Here is a 22,106-nt window from a genome sequence, read left to right on the forward strand (position 1 = left end):
CCAGAAGCCCAGAAGCCCAGAAGCCCAGGAGTCCGGACCTCTGCTGGCAAGAGAGCTACCTGAAGACAGCAGAGGAGCCGGCCGAAGAACTGGAACACCGGGAGAAGAACCAACCGGACGCCGGGAGAAGATGAAGCGGAGGGACCCCCGAAGCCGGAGGAAGATCCCCCCCCCGGAGCTGTTTAATAAACTATTTTAAAAACCTGTGTAGTGTGTTTTATTACTTACACTTTTTCCCTAGGTGAATGGGTAGGGGTACCATGTACCCCATACTCATTCACATAGGGTGGGGGGCCGGGATCTGGGGGCCCCCTTATTAAAGGGGCTCCCAGATTCCGATAAGCCCCCGCCCGCAGACCCCGACAACCAACGGCCAGGGTTGTTGGGAAGAGGCCCTTGTCCTCATCAACATGGGGACAAGGTGCTTTGGGGTGGGGGGCCCCGCAGGGCGCCCCCCTCCCCCAAAGCACCCACCCCCCATGTTGAGGGCATGCGGCCTGGTACGGTTCAGGAGAGGGGGGGGCGCTCGCTCGTCCCCACCCCCTTTCCTGACCGGCCAGGCTGCGTGCTCGGATCGGGGTCTGGTATGGATTTTAGGGGGGACCCCACGCCGTTTTTTCGGCGTAGGGGGTTCCCTTTATAATCCATACCAGACCTAAGGGCCTGGTATGCCCCGCGACGGGGCTCGCAAGGTGTCAATCTCGCCGATAAAAGCAGCAAGATTGACTTCCTTTTCTAGTCCCGTCACACCTGAGTCACATTCAAAATGAACGGACTTGTCCGTGTGTGGGCAAGTCCGTTCATTCTGAAAGTCCGCCGTAACTCCGGCGAAAGTCCATCGGAAAGACGGGCGGACTTAGCCCACCGGAAAGTCCGGTCGTGTGTGGGCAAGTCCGTCCGTTTTAAAGTCCGGCGCACCTGGCGGACAAAGTCCGTCGGAAAGTGTGCCGGACCAAGTAGGATAGAAAGTCCGACCGTGTGTACGCGGCATAATAGTTGTCCTGTGGACAGAGTCTCCCACCTGAGCTGTGGATCTCTGCAGCTCCTCCAGAGTTACCATGGACCTCTTGACCGCTTATTTAATTAATGCTCTCCTTGCCCAGCCTGTCAGTTTAGGTGGATGGCCATGTCTTGGTAGGTTTGCAGTTGTGCCATACTCTTTCCATTTTCAGATGATGGATTGAACAGCGCTCTGTCAGATGTTCAAAGCTTGGGATATTTTTTTATAACCTAACCCTACTTTATACTTCTCCACAACTTTATCCCTGACCTGTCTGGTGTGTTCCTTGGGCTTTATGGTGCTGTTTGTTCACTAAGGTTCTCTAACAAACCTTTGAGGGCTTCAAAGAACAGCTGTATTTATACTGAGATTAAATTACACACAGGTGGACTCTATTTACTTATTAGGTGACTTCTGAAGGCAAATGGTTCCACTAGATTTTAGTTAGGGGTATCAGAGTAAAGGGGGCTGAATACAAATGACCGCCATACTTTGCATATATTAATTTCACTTCACAATTATGTGCCACTTTGTGTTGGTCTATCACATAAAATCCCAATAAAATACATTTACATTTTTGGTTGTAACATGACAAAATGTGGAAAATTTCAAGGGGTATGAATACTTTTTCAAGGCACTGTATTTCTAACTCCGAAGACTGAAAAATGGAACAGTTTTGAAGGACACCTTTTAACCCTTTCTCGTATAGGCATAACATTTTGGAAGGAGAGCGAGAAATCAGCTTGTACCTAGAAATGTATCTCTCTTGGGAAAACAAAAGATGTAAAAAATGGGACGCTTTTGCAACACAGCTATTAAGCCTGCATGGGTAGCTTGCAATTCATGAGCAATTGAACAGGCATTTATAAGCCATAAAAAAAAAGAGTCTTTTTTTACCCCAATTACATACTAGTTTGCATTTCGCTAAAATGCCTGCTTGGGCAGGTTGCAATTTCTGATAGATTAAGCAGCTATTTAGCATCTAGAAAAAAATAAATATTATTGCCTTTTTCTGCACACTGAGAATGGAAATATTATTTAGCACCTCAAAAAAAATACTTTTTTTTACACCAGTGATGGAAATAGCATACGGGTTTGTACCACAGATAGAAAGCCTTTTTGGACAAGCTGAAATTTCTCAGTCTGAAAGATTGAGCAGGCATTTAGCACCTATAAAAAAAATACATATTACAGTGCATTTTTTGAACTTTGAGGATAGAAATAGCATAGAGGTTTGCACCATAGCTATAAAGCTTGTTTGGAAAGGCTGGAGTTTCTGAGAGCTTGAGGAGGCATTTAGCTTCTTAACCCTTTCATGACTAAGCCTATTTTTGAAATTTGGTGTTTACAAGTTAAAATCCGTATTTTTTGCTAGAAAATTACTTAGAACCCCCAAACATTATATATATATATATATATTTTAGCAGAGAATCTAGAGAATAAAATGGAGATTGTTGCAATATTTTATATCACACGGTATTTGTGCAGCAGTGTTTTAAACGCAAATTTTTGGGAAAAGGGACACTTTCATGAATTTTAAAAAATCCAAACAGTAAAGTTACCCCAATTTTTTTGTATAATGTGAAAGATGATGTTACGCCGAGTAAATAGATACCAAACATGTAATGCTTTATAATTGCACGCACTCATGGAATGGCGACTACCTACGGTACCTATGAATTTCCATAGGCGACTCTTTAAAACATTTTTTACGGTTACCAGGTTAGAGTTACAGAGGAGGTCTAGTGCTAGAATTATTGCTCTCGCTCTGACGATCGCGGCAATACCTAACATGTGTGATTTGAACACAGTTTACATATGCGGGCGCGACTTCCGTATACGTTTTCTTTGCTGCGCGAGCTCGCGGGGACGGGGGCGCTTTAATAAAAAAAAATTCTTATTTATTTTCTTATTTTTATTTTTATAAATTATGTTTAAAAAATTTTTTTTTGATGACTTTTATTGCTGTCACAAGGAATGTAAACATCACTTGTGACAGTAATAGGTGGTGACAGGTACTCTTTATGGAGGGATCGGGGGTCTAAAAGACCCCCGATCCCTCCTTTACACTTCAAAGTATTCAGACCGCCGAAAACGGCGATTCTGAATACTGTGTATTTTTTTAAAACTGGCGCCATTGGCAGCCGAGTAAACGGGAAGTGACGTCATGACGTCGCTTCTGCGTTTACAATTAGAAGGCTGGAACAAAGCCACCCATGGCTTTGTTCCAGCCCGCCCCCAGCCGCCGGAGACATCCAATTGGTCACCGGGCCTCCCGATGGCACGGGAGGCCGGTAAGAGCGGCGGGAGGCGGCGGGAGGGGGGGACGTCTTTTAGCTGCATCGGTTGTTATACTAGGATAGCCGATCGCCCACTGTAAACAACGGTACTGGGATGATGCCTGCAGCTGCGGGCATCATCCCGGTATAACCCCGGAAAGCCGAGTACGCACAACTGCGTACGCTCGGTGGGAAGGGGTTAATTTGATGGAAATGGCATACTAGTTTGCATCACATCCTTTTTGAACAGACCACAATTTCATAGAGCTTGAGCAGGCATTTAGCATCCATAAGAAAATACATTTTAGTGTCTTTTTTAAAATACTAAAGATGGCAACAGCATACTGGTTTGCAACACAGCTAGAAAGCCTTTTTGAACAAATCTCAATTTCTGAGAGATTGAGCAGGTATTTAGAATTTGGAAAAAATTGTGTCTTCTTGGGGCACCAGCAATGAAAATAGCCTATAGGTTTGAACCACAGCTAGAAAATGTAAAATTGTATACTCACCTTTCTGTAATTTTCCTTTCCTAGTGCATCTTCATGGCAGCATACAATGGGTTGTGACTCCGGCCCCACAACCTGATAGGACTGGTTGACTATAAATCAAAGACAGACCCGGCTCAAAGCATTCTCTGTAACTCTCACCATTTGGGTGTTTGGGTGGGCATCTGTATGCTGCCATGAAGATGCACCAGGAACAGACCACAATTTCATAGAGCTTGAGCAGGCTATTAGCATCAATAAGAACATACATTTTAGTGTCTTTTTTAAAATACTAAAGATGGCAACAGCATACATTAGTTTGACTCGAACATTGGGTGTTCACCCATTCACCGAAGAATGAACATTATGGGGCGTTCGCAGTAAATTTCAAGTGCCGCGGAATACCCCATAATGCACTGCGAGATCGCAGTGCATTGCTGTATGATGTTTGGCCAAAGCATGCACCTGACCTGCATGCTTTGGCCTTTCCCAGCGCCATTTGCTAAGAGAGCCATAATTGACCAAAGGCAGGGTGCCTTTGGCCAATCATGGATTAGGGGGACTAAGTCCACACCCCACACTATATAAGGCTGCCTATAGGGCAGCCCTGTGTAGTATTGTTGGCGAGGACGGAGAGATAGCGTGGTTTAGAATAAGCAAGCAGGTTATTCAGTTAGTGGCAGTTTAATTCAGTTCATTCTGTGGTGTACTATTTCTAATATACTTCAGGCAGTATATATATATATATATATATATATATATATATATATATATATATATATATACAGTCTAGTGTATATATATATATATATATATATATATATATATATATTTACTCTGCATCCAGTGTAGCCTATATCTACAGTGCATTCCATGGTGTACTGTTTCTACTACACTTCTGGTGGTGTACACATTACACAATACAGTGCAGCCATAGTGCAGTTGCTACTACTTTTCTGGTGGTGTACACAGTACACAATACAGTGCAGCTGTAGTACAGTTGCTACTACTTTTCTGGTGGTGTACACAGTATCTTATACAGTGTAGTGTGGTGTTGCAAAACAAAACATGCATCATGTCCTGAAGGCCACCAAGGAGAGGCAGACGCTCATAGGCCACTAAAAGAGGGCAAGCAGCCTCTGTGTCTACAGTCAACAGTGCTGGTCATGGACATGGTGCATCCTCTGCAGATTGGACCTTTGGTGGTGGTGGTGCCACAACACTGTAATCCCTCACAGATACTCTTGTTGGACACATGAATGGGCCCTGCTGTGAAATATTAGATCAAAAATTGTAATTACATGCCCCTGTTAAACAGGGACAGAAAAATTGGGCCTTAGGCAGTGGTGGTGGTGCCCTAAACCAAAAATATTGTTGGAAGCTAGCATCATCAAGATTGAGGAGGAATAGGATAGTCACTCAGCATAGGCAGTCTTCAAGGGATCCCACATCCATAGAAAAATCAAATACTTACATCAGCATCAGGTGCTTGATAGCTGCTGATCCAAGACTGATTCATTTTTATGAATGTGAGCCTATCAACGGAGTCTGTGGACAGGCGCACTCTACGATCCATTATAAACCCTCCAGCAGCACTGAATGTGTGTTCAGAAAGAACGCAGGATGCAGGACCGGCCAGTAGCTCAATTGCATATTGAGCAAGTTCTGTCCAGTGGTCCATCCTCAAGACCCAGTAACCCAGTGGATGCTCTGTTGGAAAGGTCTCCAAGTCTGCTCTTGCCCCTAAATATTCCTGAGCCATGTAATGCTGATGCTGGCGATGGTTGCTTGAACCGATCAGACCTTCTCCACCGCTCTTCCTCTGACTGAACGAAGCCTCAGCAACACGTTGTCCAGCACCAGGAAATTGTAACCTCCCAGGGTCTGGAAATGCGTTGCACAAATCTTTCTTCAAGGCCTCCTGAAGATGTTTCATCCTCTGCTCCCTCTGCAAAGGCAGGATGAGTTCTGCAACCTTACCCTTGTAACGTGGATCAAAAAGGGTTGCCAACCAGTAATGATCCCTCTCCTTGATACCACGAATCCTAAGGTCTTTTCGCAGGCTTTGCAGAATCAGGGAGGCCATGCAGCGTAAGTTTGCAGAGGCATTCGATTCTGAGTCCTTTGGGTCACTAAGGATCACATGATCCATAACAACCTCCTCCCAGTCATGTACAACTCCTTGGGTTTCTGCGGACTGAAAACCATCCCTTGAAGACTGCTGCTAAGTGTTATCTTTCACGTCCATGCTGACACAATCCTCCTCCTCCTCCTCTTCTTCCTGTGTGTTTGGTGGGCCAGCAGGAATACTATCTGGATAAAAGGGGCCTTGAGAGGTAAGGAAGCCCGCTGCCCGCTGTTCTGCCTCAAGTGCCCTGTCCATGATCCCATGAAGTGTGTGCTCCAACAGGAATATGAGAGGGACAGTGTCACTGATGCATGCATTATAGCTGCTCAATATCCTTGTGGCCTCCTCGAATGGTGACAGGACAGTGTATGCATCCTTGATCAGTACCCATTGGCGTGACAAAAAGAAGCCAAGCTCCCCTGACCCTGTCCTGGTGCCATACTCACACAGAAACTCATTGATGGCCCTCTGCTGCGTGTGCAGCCGCTGCAGCATTGCCAACGTTGAGTTCCACCTGGTGGGCATGTCACAAATGAGGTGGTTGGTGGGCAGGTTGCATTCCCTTTAAATGTCAGCCAGCCGAGCACTGGCATTGTATGACCGGCAGAAATGACCACAGACTTTTCTGGCCTGCCTCAGGAGATTCTGTAAGCCTGAGTACCTGCTCAAGAACCACTGCACCCCCAAATTCAGGACATGTGCCAAACATGGGACATGGGTCAAGAATCCCTGTCGGAGGGCGGAGAGAAGTTTGGTGCCATTGTCGCATACAACCATTCCTGGCTGAAACTGGTATGGCGTCAACCACCTCTGAGCCTGCCCCTGCAGAGCTGACAGAATCTCTGCCCCACTGTGGCTCCTGTACCCTAAGCAGACCAACTCAAGCACCACATGGCATCTTTTTGACTGAATGCTTGCGTAGGCCCTTGAATGCTTATGGAGCACTGCTGGTTCAGGGAACAAATCTGCAGAATATGCCATAGAGGAAGAAGAGGATGGGGTGGAGGAGAGAGCTATGGCAGAATTACCACTAGCATTTTGGAGACGTGGTGGCGGAACAAGCTCCAACAATACTGAACCCTGTCCTACATCCTTCCCAGCTGCCAGCAGAGTTACCCAGTGCACCGTGAATTAAGGGTAACATCCCTGCCCATGCTACCCATGCCTGCTAGACCATGAGTCAGCTGTAATATGCACCTTACTGCTGACCACCCCTGTCCAACGAGGCCAAAACATTGCCCTCCACATACCGGTAGAGAGCCAGAATAGCCTTCCGTGAAAAGAAATGGCGTTTTGGAACCTGCCACTGAGGTACAGCACATTCCACAAATTCACAAAAGAGGGCGGAGTCTATCAGCTGAAAAGGCAGCAGTTGCAGTGCTTCCAATTTGGCCAAGCTAGCATTCAGATGTTGAGCATGTGGATGGCTGGGACCGAATTTCTTTTTACGGTTTAGCAACTGGGGTAGGGAAATTTGCCTGCTAAAATCATATGGTGGTGTACTGATAGCAGATTGGCTGCAAGTACTTGGGACACCTATTGCTATACCTTCATTCCTCTCAGTGCAGGTTTTTGAGAGGACTGGAGGTATAGTGGGGTTGGAGATCCCAGATGAGGAGCAAGTCCGCCTTTTTCTTTGATGTTGGTCATTCAAGCGTTGTTGCCAACGGACTGCATGGCAGGTCGTCATATGTCTGGTCAAGCATGTGGTGCCCAAGCGGCTGCTGTTCTGGCCATGCTTGATCCGCTTCAGACATATGTTGCAAACAGCAACGGTGCGATCTGCTTCACACGTGTCAAAAAAGGCCCACTTTTTTGAAAAGGAACTTTTCAAAATCAGCCGGGAGTCAGTAACACCCTGCACCTGCGGAGCTCTGCGGGGTGATGCAGTAGGGTGGCTGCCTTTAAGCTGCCCCCTAGAGGACATCCTGCCTCATTGGAGTTGTGCCCCCTCCTCCTCTCTTCTCTCAGGCACCCAAGTACAGTCCGTGACCTCATCATCCTCTCCCTCCTCATCACTCGAGCAAACTTGGCATTATGCGGCAGCTGGGGAAACATGACTGACAGTTTCTTGTCCTTTTTGGGCACCCCCTCTCTCTAGGCTCACGTTATTCCCTTCCTCAACCTGGAAACCAACATCGGAGCCTTCAAATTGCTGCGCATCCTCCAGCAGCATGTACCCACCACTGTGGTCGAATAATTCTGGGGACTCCTTCATGCATGGTGGTGGGGCTATGGAAGAAGTGACTGTGGACAAGGAGCCAGTGGAATAGGCTGCTTTGACAGCTGCGTTGAAAGGCAAACTACTCTGAGCCTGGGTAACAGAGGATGAGGATGGCTTTGTTATCCACTCCACCAACTCTTCTGTATGTTCTTGCTCAATAACATGGCCAGAAGCAGAAAAAAAGGACAAGCCATCTGCAGAGGATACACCATGTCCACGACCAGCACTGTTGGCTGTAGACACAGAGGCTGCTTGCCCTCTTTTAGTGGCCTGTGAGCATCTGCCTCTCCTTGGTGGCCTTCCGGACATGGTGTATATTTTGTTTTGCAACACCACACTACACTGTATTGTGTACTGTGTACACCACCAGAAGTGTAGTAGCAACTGCACTACAGCTGCACTGTATTGTCTACTGTGTACACCACCAGAAAAGCAGTAGCAACTGCACTACAGCTGCACTGTATTGTAATTACAATTTTTGGTCAAATATTTCACAGCATGGCCCATTCCTGTACCAACCAAGAGTAACTGTGAGGGCTTACAGTGTTGTGGCACCACCACCACCACCACCACCAAAGGCCCAATTTTTCTGCCCCTGTTTAACAGGGACATGTAATTACAATTCTTGATCTAATATTTCACAGCAGGGCCCGTTCCTGCGCCCACCAAGAGTAACTGTGAGGGCTTATAGCGTTGTGGCACCACCACCACCACTACCAAAGACACAATTTTCTGCCAGGGGCATGTCATTTAACAGGGGCATGTCATTACAATTTTTGATATAATATTTAACAGCAGGGCCCATTCCCGCACCCAACAAGAGTAACTGTGAGGGGTTACAGTGTTGTGGCACCACCAAAGGACCATTTTTTCTGCCCCTGTTTAACAGGGGCATGTAATTACAATTCTTGATCTAACATTTCACAGCAGGGCCTGTTCCTGCGACCACCAAGAGTAACTGTGAGGGCTTACAGTGTTGTGGCACCAGCACCACCACTACCACCAAAGGCCCAATTTTTCTGCCCCTGTTTAACAGGGGCATGTAATTAAAATTTTTAAAACAATATTTAACAGCAGAGCCTGTTCCTGCGCCCAACAAGAGTAACTGTCAGGGATTACAGTCTTCTGGCACCACCAACACGTAAGGCCCAATAGGACAGTATATAGGTATATAGGACAGGCCGTATAATATATATACTTCTGTTCAGAGTATATAATGCCTGGGGCCACCCCATGCCATTTTTTTTAAATTTGGGTGCGGGGTTTCCCTTAATATCCATACCAGACCCTAAGAGCCTTGAAATGGGCTGGGGGCGGGGGAGGGGGGCGACTCATGCCATTTTTCTCAATGATTTTCATCTATTTTGCTGGGACCCGACAATACATTACAGCCGCAAGCAGTGTTGAATGACTTTTTTCCTTTAGAAATGTAATTTTGCTGTGGTATTGTTCTAAAAATGGGAAAACTGCGCAACTTTACAGGCATACTATGGACACCCCACCGGGCACGATATTTAAAGGAATATTTCATTTTTAGTTTTTCACTTTAGGCATTCTTAAAATCACTGCTCCCGAATAAACAACCGTTTTTAAAACTTTCTTTTGCATTGATCCATGTCCTCTGGGGCAGGACCCGGGTCCCCAAACCCTTTTTATGGCAATAACTTGCATATAAGCCTTTAAAATTAGCACTTTTGATTTTTCATGTTTGTGTCCCATAGACTTTAACAGTGTTTGTGTGTTCGAACAACTTTTTGCATGTTCGCATGTTCTGCTGCGAACCGAACCGGGGGGTGTTCAGCTCATCCCTAGTCACCATCTATAAAAAGACTAAAATGTATTTTCGTAAGAAAGACGGGCTTTGCAAAAGACTTTGAGAAAATCTTTTTCTTTATATGATGATTGTGTAATAGAATTATGATTTTGATTTTTTTTTTTGTGATGACATATTCTGCAATCCTTACATCAGTATTAACTAGAAAATAGAAACAGACTTTTCGGTTCCAGAAAAAAAAAGTCCTGACAGACAGAGTAAAATTTGTTCCACATAGTTGTTTAGATAAAGCTTTGAAATGCAGGTGCAAGTAGAGACAATGAGCGCATACAATGCAGTACAATGTGACCTTTACATAATACTAAAATGAACTGAAAAATCAGCTGTACATTCTGCTTACTGGGTGAAAAAAGAAAAGTCAGCGTTACTTTCAATGTATGCAAAGAGGATGTATATAAAGGAGAGCTTTTCCCGAACCAACTGCAGCTCATAGATTGTGGCCTGAGCGAGAAAACGTCCAACATCCACCCAAACATGGGAAAGGTAAGCTATAGCTTTTGATATATGAGGAAACAATCCTTAAAAGTTATAAATTTTCATATAGTGCTTATATTTTTTAAGCAGCTATTAAATCCTAAATACTAATTTGTACAAATTGATACAATCAGAATTCATTTTGTTAAAGTCACAAGAGATAATTTCTGATTTGATCGGTGCTAGTTTTTTAAAAAAAAAGTAACTTTGTTAATACCTGGTATACATTTTATTCTTCACGTTTTTTCCCCATGTAAAATTACACCAAAACAATGTTCCCATTTTAAAAAATTTTAAATGGACCAGAAACATCTTTACATTTTTCACTATCGGTCTGTTTATTGAAATATAAACTTTAAATAATTTTAAAAACGTTGACCTTACTTAACATAACAAATAATAATACTTTTTTTCTTTGGGGGGGGGGATTATTTTATTTTTTATGGAATAGACAACATTACATACATAAAAATTAAAAGAAAAATGTATTTTTTGTGTTGACCAGTGCTAGATTTTTTTTTAACCACTTTCCGTCCATGCTATAGTTGAAAAACGGCATAGGCGTAGTCTTACCCTACCGGAAGGGCGTCCATGGGCATCCACCTGTGATCACGCTGCCTGTGCACCTTCCTGCGGCGTGAATTGGCAGGGATCTATGATCGCTGTGTCCTTCGGACAAGGATGATCACATATCAGGGTAAAGGGCCACTGTGAATGCGTCCAATGACAGCTGATCATGGTGTAAACACAAGCCAGTTATCAGCATTCCTTTCCTCATGCTGACAGCGCGAGGAGAGGAGGAGCGAGCCAAAAAACAGATTGTGAGAAAGGAACATCTACACCGATCATCAGGGCACTGATTATAAGTGTCCTGATTATCAGTGTAATCCCAACAGTGCCCACCAGTGCTGCCAATTAGTGCCCACCAGTGCTGCCAATCAATGCTCATCAGTGTTGCCTATCAGTGCCTCCTCATCAGTGTTACCTATCAGTGCTGCCAATCGGTGCTCATCAGTGCTGCCTATCAGTGCCTTCTCATCAGTGTCACCTACCAGTGCTGCCCATCAATGCCACCTACCAGTGCCCTTCAGTGCCACCTCTCAGTGGCCATCAGTGTCATCAGTGCCCATCAGTTCTGCCTATCAGTGCCACCTATAAGTGCCCATTAGTGCCTTCTCATCGGTGCCAACCAGTGCCACCTCATCAGTGCACATCAGTGAAGGAGAAAAATTACCTTTTGCAAAATTTTATAACAAACTATGAAAAGCGTTTTTGTTTTTTTTTCGGTCTTCTTTCATTTGTTTAGCAAAAAATAAAAAACCCACTAGTGATTAAAAACTACCAAAAGAAAGCTCTATTTGTGTGATAAAAATGATAAAAATTTCATATGGGTACAGCGTTGCATGACGCGCAATTGTCATTCAAATTGTGACAACGCTGAAAGCTGAAAATTAGCATGGGCAGGAAGGGGGTGAAAGTGCCAAGTAGGCAAGGGGTTAAAGAAGTTTAATGGTAAAAACTTTTATTCTATAATTTGTCTCATGGCAAAATAAGCTAAAATGATGTTACCATTTAAAAACATGGAAAATGGACAAGAAACATTTTTTTACATTTCCACTGTGAGCCGTAACTTTGTCCCTACTTTGGACAACAAATAATACATTTTTGTTTTAATTTTGTGGGCGGGGGGGGGGGGGGGGGGTTGTTAGGTCTGGGCTACTGGTTATAGGCTCGCCTTTGGCAATGTTGTTTTGCAAAAATGACGTAAATTCAAAAATTGCATTTGTTTCTAAATAAAAAGTATACATTTTATTCTATAATTTGTCCCATGTCCAAACACACTAAAATGATGTTTCCATTTTAAAACATGGTAAATAGACCAGAAACATGTGTCTATTTCCACTATGACAATGATTGATAGGCTGTAACGTTGTCCTGACTTAGGATAAAAAATAATACATACAGTTTTTTTGCTTTTCTTGGGGGGGGCTACGTTCCCCTGTGGCAACATTGTTTTGCAAAAAAATGATTTTCCTTTAAATGAAATCTATAGATGAAATTACAAAATTATAAAACATGCATTATTTTTTGTCTTGATTAGTGCTAGTAAAAAAAAAAGTTTTGTTGTACAGTAATTAAAAAAAAATACATTTAATTCTATAATTTGCCCTGGGTAAAATAACACTAAAATGATGTTTCAGTTTTATGGCACAGTTATTTTCTCTTGTAACATAAGACTTTTTTTTTTTCAGTTTTGCTCATTTTCTTATGTGACCCCAAAAAAATTAACAAACAAAATGAATGTAAAAAAAAAAAAGAATATTAACCGCTTCAGCCCCAGACCATTTGGCTGGCCAAAGACTAGAGCACTTTTTGTGATTCGGCACTGTGTCGTTTTGAAAATTGCACGGTCGTGCGACATGGCTCCCAAACAAAATTTACGTCCTTTTTTTCCCACAAATAGAGCTTTCTTTTGGTGGTATTTGATCACCTCTGCGGTTTTTATTTTTTGCGCTATAAACAAAAAAAGAGCGACAATTTTGAAAAAAACGCAATATTATTTACTTTTTGCTATAATAAATATCCCCAAAAATATATAAAAAATATTTTTTTTTCCTCAGTTTAGGCCGATACGTATTCTTCTACATATTTTTGGTAAAAAAATAGCAATAAGCGTATATTGATTTGTTTGCACAAAGGTTATAGCGTCTACAAAACAGGAGATAGTTTTATGGCATTTTTATTAATAATTATTTTTTTTACTAGTAATGGCGGCGATCAGCGATTTTTATCATGACTGCGACATTATGGCGGACACGTCGGACAATTTTGACACATTGGCATTAATACAGCGATCATTGCGATTAAAAAAGCATTGATTACTGTAAAAATGTCACTGGCAGTGAAGGGGGTTAACACTAGGGGGCAGTGAAAGGGTTAATGTGTGTCCTAGGAAGTGTTCTAACTGAAGGGGGATGTGGACTGTGCAGGGAAACTAACAAATCGCCTGTTCATACTCTGTATGAACAGAGGATCTGTCAGTTCTCCCCTCAGAGAACCGGAAACTGTGTGTTTACACACACAGCTCCCGGTTCTCCGTGTGCCCGAGCGATCGCGGGAGCCTGGCGGCGATCGAGACTGCCGGGCACTCGCATCGGCTCTGTGAGCGAGCAGGGGGTGCGCATGCGCCCCCTAGTGGCCGTCTATGGTACTGACGTACCATGATGGCGATTAGCCTGCCTGTGCCATTCTGCCGCAGTATAACTGCGGCGGACGGTCGGCAAGCGGTTAATGGAAAAAAAAAGAAGAAAAAAATAAAAACAATATAAAAATACGAACATTTATAGGTAAGGTTGATCCAGGGGAAATCCGATTGCCTCTTGGGGGATCAGGAAGGATTTTTTTCCCCTGCTGTAGCAAATTGGATCATGCTTTTCGGGGGGGGGGGGGTTGTCTTCCTTTGGATCAACTGTGGGTGTAGGATTGGGTATATGGGATTATATGATTTATTTTTTTTTATTTTTTTTTTTTTATGGGTGAATTAAATGGACTTGTGTCTTTTTCAACCTGACTAACTATGTAATTATGTAACTATGGAAAAATATAAACTAAGCGGGGGACAAAGGAGTAAATAATTAGGGCTGCTTAGGGTTAACTAAAGATTAATAAGGGGTTACACTGACATACATTTTATAAACAAAAAAAAAAACTTATGTGGGTCACACCTTTGATCTACATATGAATGAAATAGTACATTCAATGAAATGATACATTGTTACAGTGTATTTATGAAATTACACTTGCAGACCATCTACAAATGTAATTTTACAGTGAAATTATACATTGTTACATTGTATTTACTCAATAACACTTGCAGATGCAGACTATCTGCAAAATTCTGTATTTTTACGCAGGAGTGAATCTATTTTGACAACCACGCTTGCTGTGTAATATAAGGCAAATTCCAAAAATGACAGTTGGTAATAGCAGCAGAGGGAGTTGTGACAAGGGGAGAGAGGAGATGGATGCAAGAAATAGGATCATTTCTTATTATTTCTTTTAGATACAGTGGGAAAGGCTTAGAAACACTATTGTTTTTTTTTCTGCTTTCAGTTGACAAATGAATGTGTCATTGAGCACTTGGCGAAGGTGTGAGCTTACATTTGGCATGTTTACTAGTGAATCCATAACTTTAATGGGTTTCCTGCAAGGCATTAGAATTTTTTTTCTTCAAATTCTATATATTTTAGGAATTTGGTATTACTAATTATTTAAAATTCCTGCATTCCCATGAAAGTAAAGACGAAAACTGCAATCTCAGAAATTAAGAAATAGTAATATATATATATATATATATATATATATATATATATATATATATATATATATATATATATTAATTAATTTTTTTAATAGATCATCTTCTTCGAGGAAAGGAACTTCCAGGGTCGCTCTTATGAGTGTCACACTGAATGTCCCGACCTGTCCTCATACTTCAGACGCTGCAACTCCATCCGTGTGGAGAGTGGGAACTGGATCCTGTATGAGCTCCCCAACTACAGAGGACACCAGTATTTCCTCCATAGAGGAGACTATCCTGACTTCCAGCAGTGGATGGGCTACAATGACTCCATTAGGTCTTGTCGTCTGAGCCCCCAGGTAAGAATGTACAGGAGGACTCATTTAGCTACAGCTGTATTTGTAGTGGCAGCAAGAATAACCATTGTGCAAGCTTATGTTCCAAAATCTCTACAACATTCTTACACAATAGGGTCAGCCTACCAGTATGCAGTATTTAAAAACTAAAACTTAAAGAGGAGTTTAGCTACATTGGTGGAACTGCTGCCCGGCATCCTTTGACTGATAGGTTCCAGGTGGTAAATTGTCAGTTGAACAGCGGCTACATCCCATGAGATGCAGCCACTGTTTAGGTATTCATACAGGCACTGCTTTTGGCTGACACAATACAACAGTCAAGAAGGAGATTCCTCCATGCACTCTGGAAAAATTGAGTAGAGTCCCCTGAAATGCATATTAGACCCCAAAATACATAGTAGTCTGGTATGGATTTTGAGGGGGTATACCACACACACAAAAAAGCCCTTTAGCTAGTAGCTAAAGTAGTGGAGCACCACCCACTGACAAGCTGGACAGGCATACAAGCAGTTTCCCATTGCAGATGACACGTGTTTTCCTGAGGTGCGGAATCTAAGTACAACCAGTGCTCCCCAGAGCTCCTGATGGTGGAGATGGGCTTTGCTGCATTTTAGTGCCAGGTCACGGCCCTCAGGATCTCCCCACCAGGAGGTTCGCAACCTGGGGTCCAGTAGCAAATAAGCAGGGAGGGATCAAGCAGAAACATAGTCAGTAAACAAGCCAAAGGTCAGTAACGAATGGTTGCAGGCTGGGATTAAGCAGAAGCGTAGTCAAGGAACAAGCCAAAGGTCAGTAACAAATGGCAGCGAAGATAGGGATGGCAGCTGTAGAGACAAGAGTAAGATATTGGCTGGACAGAACACAAGAATCTGGCAGACAGGAAGTTCAGAGACATGGCTCAAATCAGGAAGTTTACGGGAGAAGCAAAGAGTTCAAGGTTCATGAAAAACAAGGTACAAGGCAAAGTTGTCTAACAGATCCAAAGGGAGCTTTCCAACATCTCCAGTGGCCCAGCAAGTAGTGTCAATGCCAAACACAACAGACGTCCCAGGTTCAAGTCCAGGCCCTGACACAATCACATTGTGTAGATGCAGATCCATATCATTCATGATATCCACCAAAAGAAACATTCCATTTGCCTAACACCTCTAGTCCACTCCCTCACTCCAGCCAAATGACAGCAGTTATATGCAAGGGGGAGGGCTCTTCAGAGGGAGTGATAGACATTGACTATATATGATCATATCCATCCATCTTTCTTTTTATCAAAGGACTTGTCAAAAACATTTTATTCGTTTCTATTTACACTTTACTTATTTTTTGTGAATGAGTAGGGGTACTATGTACCTCCTACCTATTCACATGGGGGGTCGTTATCTTGGGTCCCCCTCTATTGTTAAAGGGAGCTTCAAAATTCCAATAAGTCCCCTGCCAGCAGACCCCCATAACCATCTGGCCAGGGTTATGGGTAAGAGGCCCTTGTCCTCATCAACATGGGGAAAGAGTGCTTTGCCAGGGAGAGTCCTCCTTGGCAAACTACTACCCTATGTTGAGGGCATGTGTGTACACAAAGAGGAAGGGATGGTCGTGACCAAATTGATCTAATATAGATATTATCAGTGCAGTGTATGCAAACTATAACTTCTATGGAATAGGGCTTGGGCCACAACAAGATATTTAAACATAAAAGTTATGGTGGGAAGGGACTAAAAGAATGAAAAAGCCCTCCAACTGAATCTGTAAGCAGCACAGTCTAGCCTTCGTAAAACAGAAGGTATTCATGTCTCATTCCATCACATATATTTATTTTCTTTTTTTTACTATCAAGAGATTCCAGAGGAAATCTGTTAAACCTATAAGTAAAGCAGAAACCCTATTAAAGGATTCCTGGTACATTTTTCAAAGTACATTCAGATCTTTTTTTGTTTTACAGCATGAAGGTTCCTTCAGAATCAGGATCTACGAGAGAGAAGACTTCAGAGGTCAGATGATGGAGTTCACCGAGGATTGCCCTCATGTCCAGGAAAGATTCCGCTTCAATGACATCCACTCTGTCCATGTCCACGAAGGCTACTGGATGTTCTATGAGGAGCCCAACTTCAGGGGACGTCAGTATTACCTGAGACCTGGAGAGTACAGGAGATACACCGACTGGGGAGCCACAAGCCCCAGAATTGGGTCCTTCAAACGAGTGCACTACTTCCAGTAAAATAAAACTGCATCTAGACAATTGCTTAAAAAAATACCAGTAACAATAAAGTAACATGAAGCAAAATCTATACTGCTTTTTTTGTTTTTCAAAATTCCTTTTTTTTTTCTGTAATGCTAAACGTTTTACATAATATGCAAAAAACTAAATGTAGAGTTTAGGAGCATGTGAAGTGAAGACCATGAAAACCAAGTAGATCTTTCATTAACTTTAAAACCTGCATTAATCACATAATACAGCAATGTCATCAGTTTTTTTCTAAAGACAATTCCACCTTTTATCATTAACCACTTCCTGCCTGTAGGACAACATATGACGTTCTGGACTTTGAGTGGAGGTATCTGAATGATGCCTGCAGCTACAGGCATCATACAGATATCTTTTTTTTCTGCTGGTGATTCCCTGCAATGTAAAAGACATCATCGCAGCTGTTTCTATTGGTTTGCCCGTGTTATCGGGGAGTCAGAGAATGAATCCGCTGGCGGCGGCCGTTTACGATAGAGCTGGCCAGGAACCAGATGATCCCCGGCCATCTCTATGGCCCTTGGAGGCCAAAAGCGACGTCATGACGTCACATCTGGTAAACTCCAAGCTAACTTGTAAACACCAGCAAGAACTGCACAGGCATCAGGATTTACATGATTGTGCTATCCATCTCAGCTTAGGAAGGGGATAGTGACCCTGGGAGATGCCTGAACATAGATGATTTCGTACTTCTAAAGAAAAGTAGATGAAGGCATTATCAGGAGGAATCCTGTGATCTCTGTGAGAGGTAATAAATACCTGAAATGTATTACATCTAAACATTACCCAGTGTGCATGTGGAAGGAAACATAGACCTGATGCTAGGTACTCGTTCAAGTGAACCTGTGCTTAGCTCGTAAAGGGAAATTCAACAGCTCCAGCTCCAAATACCCTTCCTTCACTCCTCAACTGTTTGGGGAAATTAAACAAAGTGATATGTGAGCCTAGGTGGCTCCAGTTACAGCTTACACAAGGTGTATGACTCTCCCCAGAGACTGACATCTCTCCATCGCTTTGCTTTCTCCTCCTATCAGCATGCTCCTTGCACTGCAAATAACCATATTGGTTGCTTGTGGTGCTTCTCCTTCCTGCATCCTGAGCTCTGCTGTACAGCGGACTGCAAGAGGCTGATAACAAGTGGGTGGAGATGGACCGTGGCATGAATGTACAGTATGCACATGTGAATAAGGCCTTAAAAAAAATCTATAGAAAAACTTTAGTGACACTGTATTTGTAGCACCCCCAAGATACAGGTTCTAGGTTAGGTAAATCTAGTTACTGGCTTACTGTAATTAGTTGAGCTGCATGTGATTGTTTTGGTCTGTTCTGTGTTTCACTGGCTGTGCTTCACTGCTTCACTCTGTCCACAATAACAGAAGGAAGATTATTGCCCTCATGGTGCTACTAAAGTTATTGGAGTATGCCACAGTTATCCCACTCCTGTCAAAGTTCAAGTTCTGCAATAAAGCATCAGAAAAGCATACTCCTAGACACTTCATTGAGCCAAAAGAAGTTACTGTGATTATGTCTCTGGCTGAGGACATCAAAAAGGACATCAGTTTTATTTGGGTATAGCTGGGTAGACTGGTGAAGAAGCAGTTAGGCGGGCTGGTGGAGAGACAGCTGTGTGGACTGGTAAAGAAGCAGTCAGGCGGGCTGGGGGAGAGACAGCCGGATGGACTGGTGAAGAAGCAGTCAGGCAGACTGGGGGAGAGACAGCCAGATGGACTGGTGAAGAAGCAGTCAGGGGGGCTGGTGGAGAGACAGCCGAGTGGACTGGTGAAGAAGCAGTCAGGGGGGCTGGTGGAGAGACAGCCAGATGGACTGGTGGAGAAGCAGTCAGGGGGGCTGGTGGAGAGACAGCCGAGTGGACTGGTGAAGAAGCAGTCAGGGGGGCTGGTGGAGAGACAGCCAGATGGACTGGTGGAGAAGCAGTCAGGGGGGCTGGTGGAGAGACAGCCAGATGGACTGGTGAAGAAGCAGTCAGGGGGGCTGGTGAAGAAGCAGTCAGGGGGGCTGGTGGAGAGACAGCCAGGTGGACTGGTGAAGAAGCAGTCAGGGGGGCTAGTGGAGAGACAGCCAGATGGACTGGTGAAGAAGCAGTCAGGCGGGCTGGGGGAGAGACAGCCGAGTGGACTGGTGAAGAAGCAGTCGGGGGGGCTGGTGGAGAGACAGCCAGATGGACTGGTGGAGAAGCAGTCAGGCGGGCTGGTGGAGAGGAAGTCAGATGAAATTGGTAAAGAAGTAGTCAGGCGGGCTGGGGGAGAGACAGCCAAGTAGACTGGTGAAGAAGCAGTCAGGCAGACTGGGGGAGATACAGCCGGGTGGACTGGTGAAGAAGCAGTCAGACGGGCTGGTGGAGAGACAGCCAAGTGGACTGGTGAAGAAGCAGTCAGGCGGGCTGGTGGAGAGACAGCCAGATGGAATTGGTAAAGAAGCAGTCAGGCGGGCTGGGGGAGAGACAGCCAAGTGGACTGGTGAAGAAGCAGTCAGGCGAGCTGGTGGAAAGACAGCCAGATGAGATGGTGAAGAAGCAGTCAGGTGGGCTGGTGGAGAGACAGCCGGATGGACTGGTGAGGAATCAGTCAGGTGGGCTGAGGGAGAGACAGCCGGGTGGACTGGTGGAGAAGCAGTCAGGCAGGCTGGTGGAGAGACAGCCAGGTGGACTGGTGAAGAAGCAGTCAGGTGGACTGGTGGAGAGACAGCTGGGTGGACTGGTAGAGAAGCAGTCAGGCGGGCTGGTGAAGAGACAGCTGGGTAGACTGGTTAAGAAGCAGCCAAGTGGGCTGGCATTTTCTGCAGTAGTAGAACTGGGATCAGTGTCTACAGGGGAGGTGGAGGTACTTTGTGCTACTTTTAAAGGACTGAGAATTCCTAGTCACCGCTTCCCCCTATCTAACTGAAAAGGTTCTAGAAGAAAGTGGGCAGGGAGAGTTAAATCAGCAGCTGAAAATGTATGCAGCCCTGGCCAATCCCTATAGAGATGTGTCCAGATGGTGGCTGGGAAGGAGCATAAATACTCTTGAGACTGGAATCAGGCTCTTATGCTAGATGAGGAGATCCCAGCCTGGAGGGGGAATGTCCTCCCGGGCAAGCTTGCCATGTGTCTGCTATGTATTGAGGTCCCAGATGAGCTAGCTCGAGGGGCCATTGATTGCTGGAGCTGACTGAGGGACTTTCGTCTGGAGATCTGGTTTGGTATCACTGTAAAAGTGTGTGGAATATATTTGGAAGGAGACATCCAAATATCCAAGGACATTAGTGAGTACAGATTGGAGCGAGAGATCCTTGAGACTGCGTGCAGCTGCTATCCCTCGGGGTGCTACAGTCAGTATTGCTCACAGGGGACATTGTGCCTGGTGTCCTGGTATAGCTCAGTCCACTAATTATTTTGTTAAAGGACTCTGTTCACAATAACAGAGGGAAGATTATTGCCTTCACGTTGCTACTAAAGTTACTGGAGTATGCCACAGTTATCCCACTCCTGTCAAAGTTCAAGTTTTCCAATAAAGCATCAGAAAAGCATACTCCTAGATACTTCATTGAGGCAAAAGAAGTGAGTGTGATTATGTGTTTGGCTGCGCTAAGACTACGGTGAAAAACCTTAGGGGCTTTAACTACTTAAGGACCGGAAGAATTTCCCCCTTAATGACAGGGCCATTTTTTGCGACACGGCACTGCTTTAACAGTCAATTGCACGGTCGTACGACGCTGTACCCAAACAAAATTGACATCCTTTCTTTCCCCACAAATAGAGCTTTATTTTGGTGGTATTTGATCACCTCTGTGGTTTTTTATTTTTTGCGCTATAAACAAAAAAAAGAGCGACAATTTTGAAAAAAAAACATGTTCTACTTTTTGCTTTAATAAATATCCAAAAAAAAATGTAAAAAAAAAAATTCTTCATCAGTTTAGGCCAATATATATTGTTCTACTTATTTTTTGTAAAAAAAAAAAAAAAAAAAGAAATCGCAATAAGCGTATATTAATTGGTTTGTGCAAAAGTTATAGTGTCTATGAAATAGGGAATAGATTTATGACATTTTTATTATTTATTTTTACTAGTAATGGCGGTGATCTGCAATTTTTAGCGGGACTGTGACATTGCGGCGGACAGATCTGAGACTTTTGACACATTTTTGGGACCACTGACATTTATACAGCGATCAGTGCTATAAAAATGCACTGATTACTGTATAAATGACACTGACAGGGAGGGGGTTAAGACTAGGGGGCGATCAAGGGGTTAAATGTGTTCCCTCCTGTGTGTTTCTAACTGTGGGGGGATGGGACTGACTAGAGGAGGAGACATATCGCTGTTCCTACTTAGTAGGAACAGACGATGAGGATGTGTGTGTGTTCACACATCGTTCGGTCAAAGATTGGGACGGCGGTCACTTCCCTTTACTCTGTCAGCCTCTCCTCCACTGCCACTTCCCGCACCTCCTGCTCTCTCTCTCCCAGTCTGCACACTATACAAGCCCACAGCCGCGGCTCCCTGCTTCTCTGCAGTATATCTGACTTCGGCTCCATGCTCCGCTGCCACACACACACCCTAGTGACCTCCGGTCCTCTGTTCCTCTCTCCTGAACTGAGCTGCAGTGCTGTCATCATGCACAGTTACAGGTGAGGGACTCCATTCACCCCGCAGCATTGCTTACATTGCTGGATTATGCCTGGCTTCAGAAATGTGTGCTAATTAGCGGCTCCAGAGAGAACACCAGGGAATTTAAAGTGGAGTTCCACCCACTTTTACAACTCTTCAGTATCCCTCACTAAACTGTACACTGTAA

At 44.0% G+C, this 22,106-nt stretch overlaps 1 protein-coding gene across 1 annotated transcript; it reads left to right on the forward strand.

Annotated features, from left to right (window-relative positions):
• Positions 1-10,304: 10,304 nt before the first annotated feature.
• Positions 10,305-17,355, forward strand: LOC141121826 (gamma-crystallin-3-like). Its single transcript, XM_073611545.1, has 3 exons — positions 10,305-10,433; positions 14,841-15,083; positions 17,014-17,355. Exons 1-3 carry the CDS (start codon positions 10,425-10,427, stop codon positions 17,287-17,289), a joined length of 528 nt encoding a protein of 175 aa, XP_073467646.1. The 5' UTR covers positions 10,305-10,424; the 3' UTR covers positions 17,290-17,355.
• Positions 17,356-22,106: the final 4,751 nt, after the last annotated feature.

Source organism: Aquarana catesbeiana, linkage group LG01 (assembly GCF_042186555.1).
Source record: "Aquarana catesbeiana isolate 2022-GZ linkage group LG01, ASM4218655v1, whole genome shotgun sequence".
NCBI lineage: Eukaryota > Metazoa > Chordata > Amphibia > Anura > Ranidae > Aquarana > Aquarana catesbeiana.

What these genes read in the sequence shown, in the direction of transcription:
- LOC141121826 (XM_073611545.1), top strand. An exon ending in CTTGTCGTCTGAGCCCCCAG is followed by an intron (nt 15,084 to 17,013) that starts GTAAGAATGTAC and finishes TTTGTTTTACAG; the next exon opens with CATGAAGGTTCCTTCAGAAT.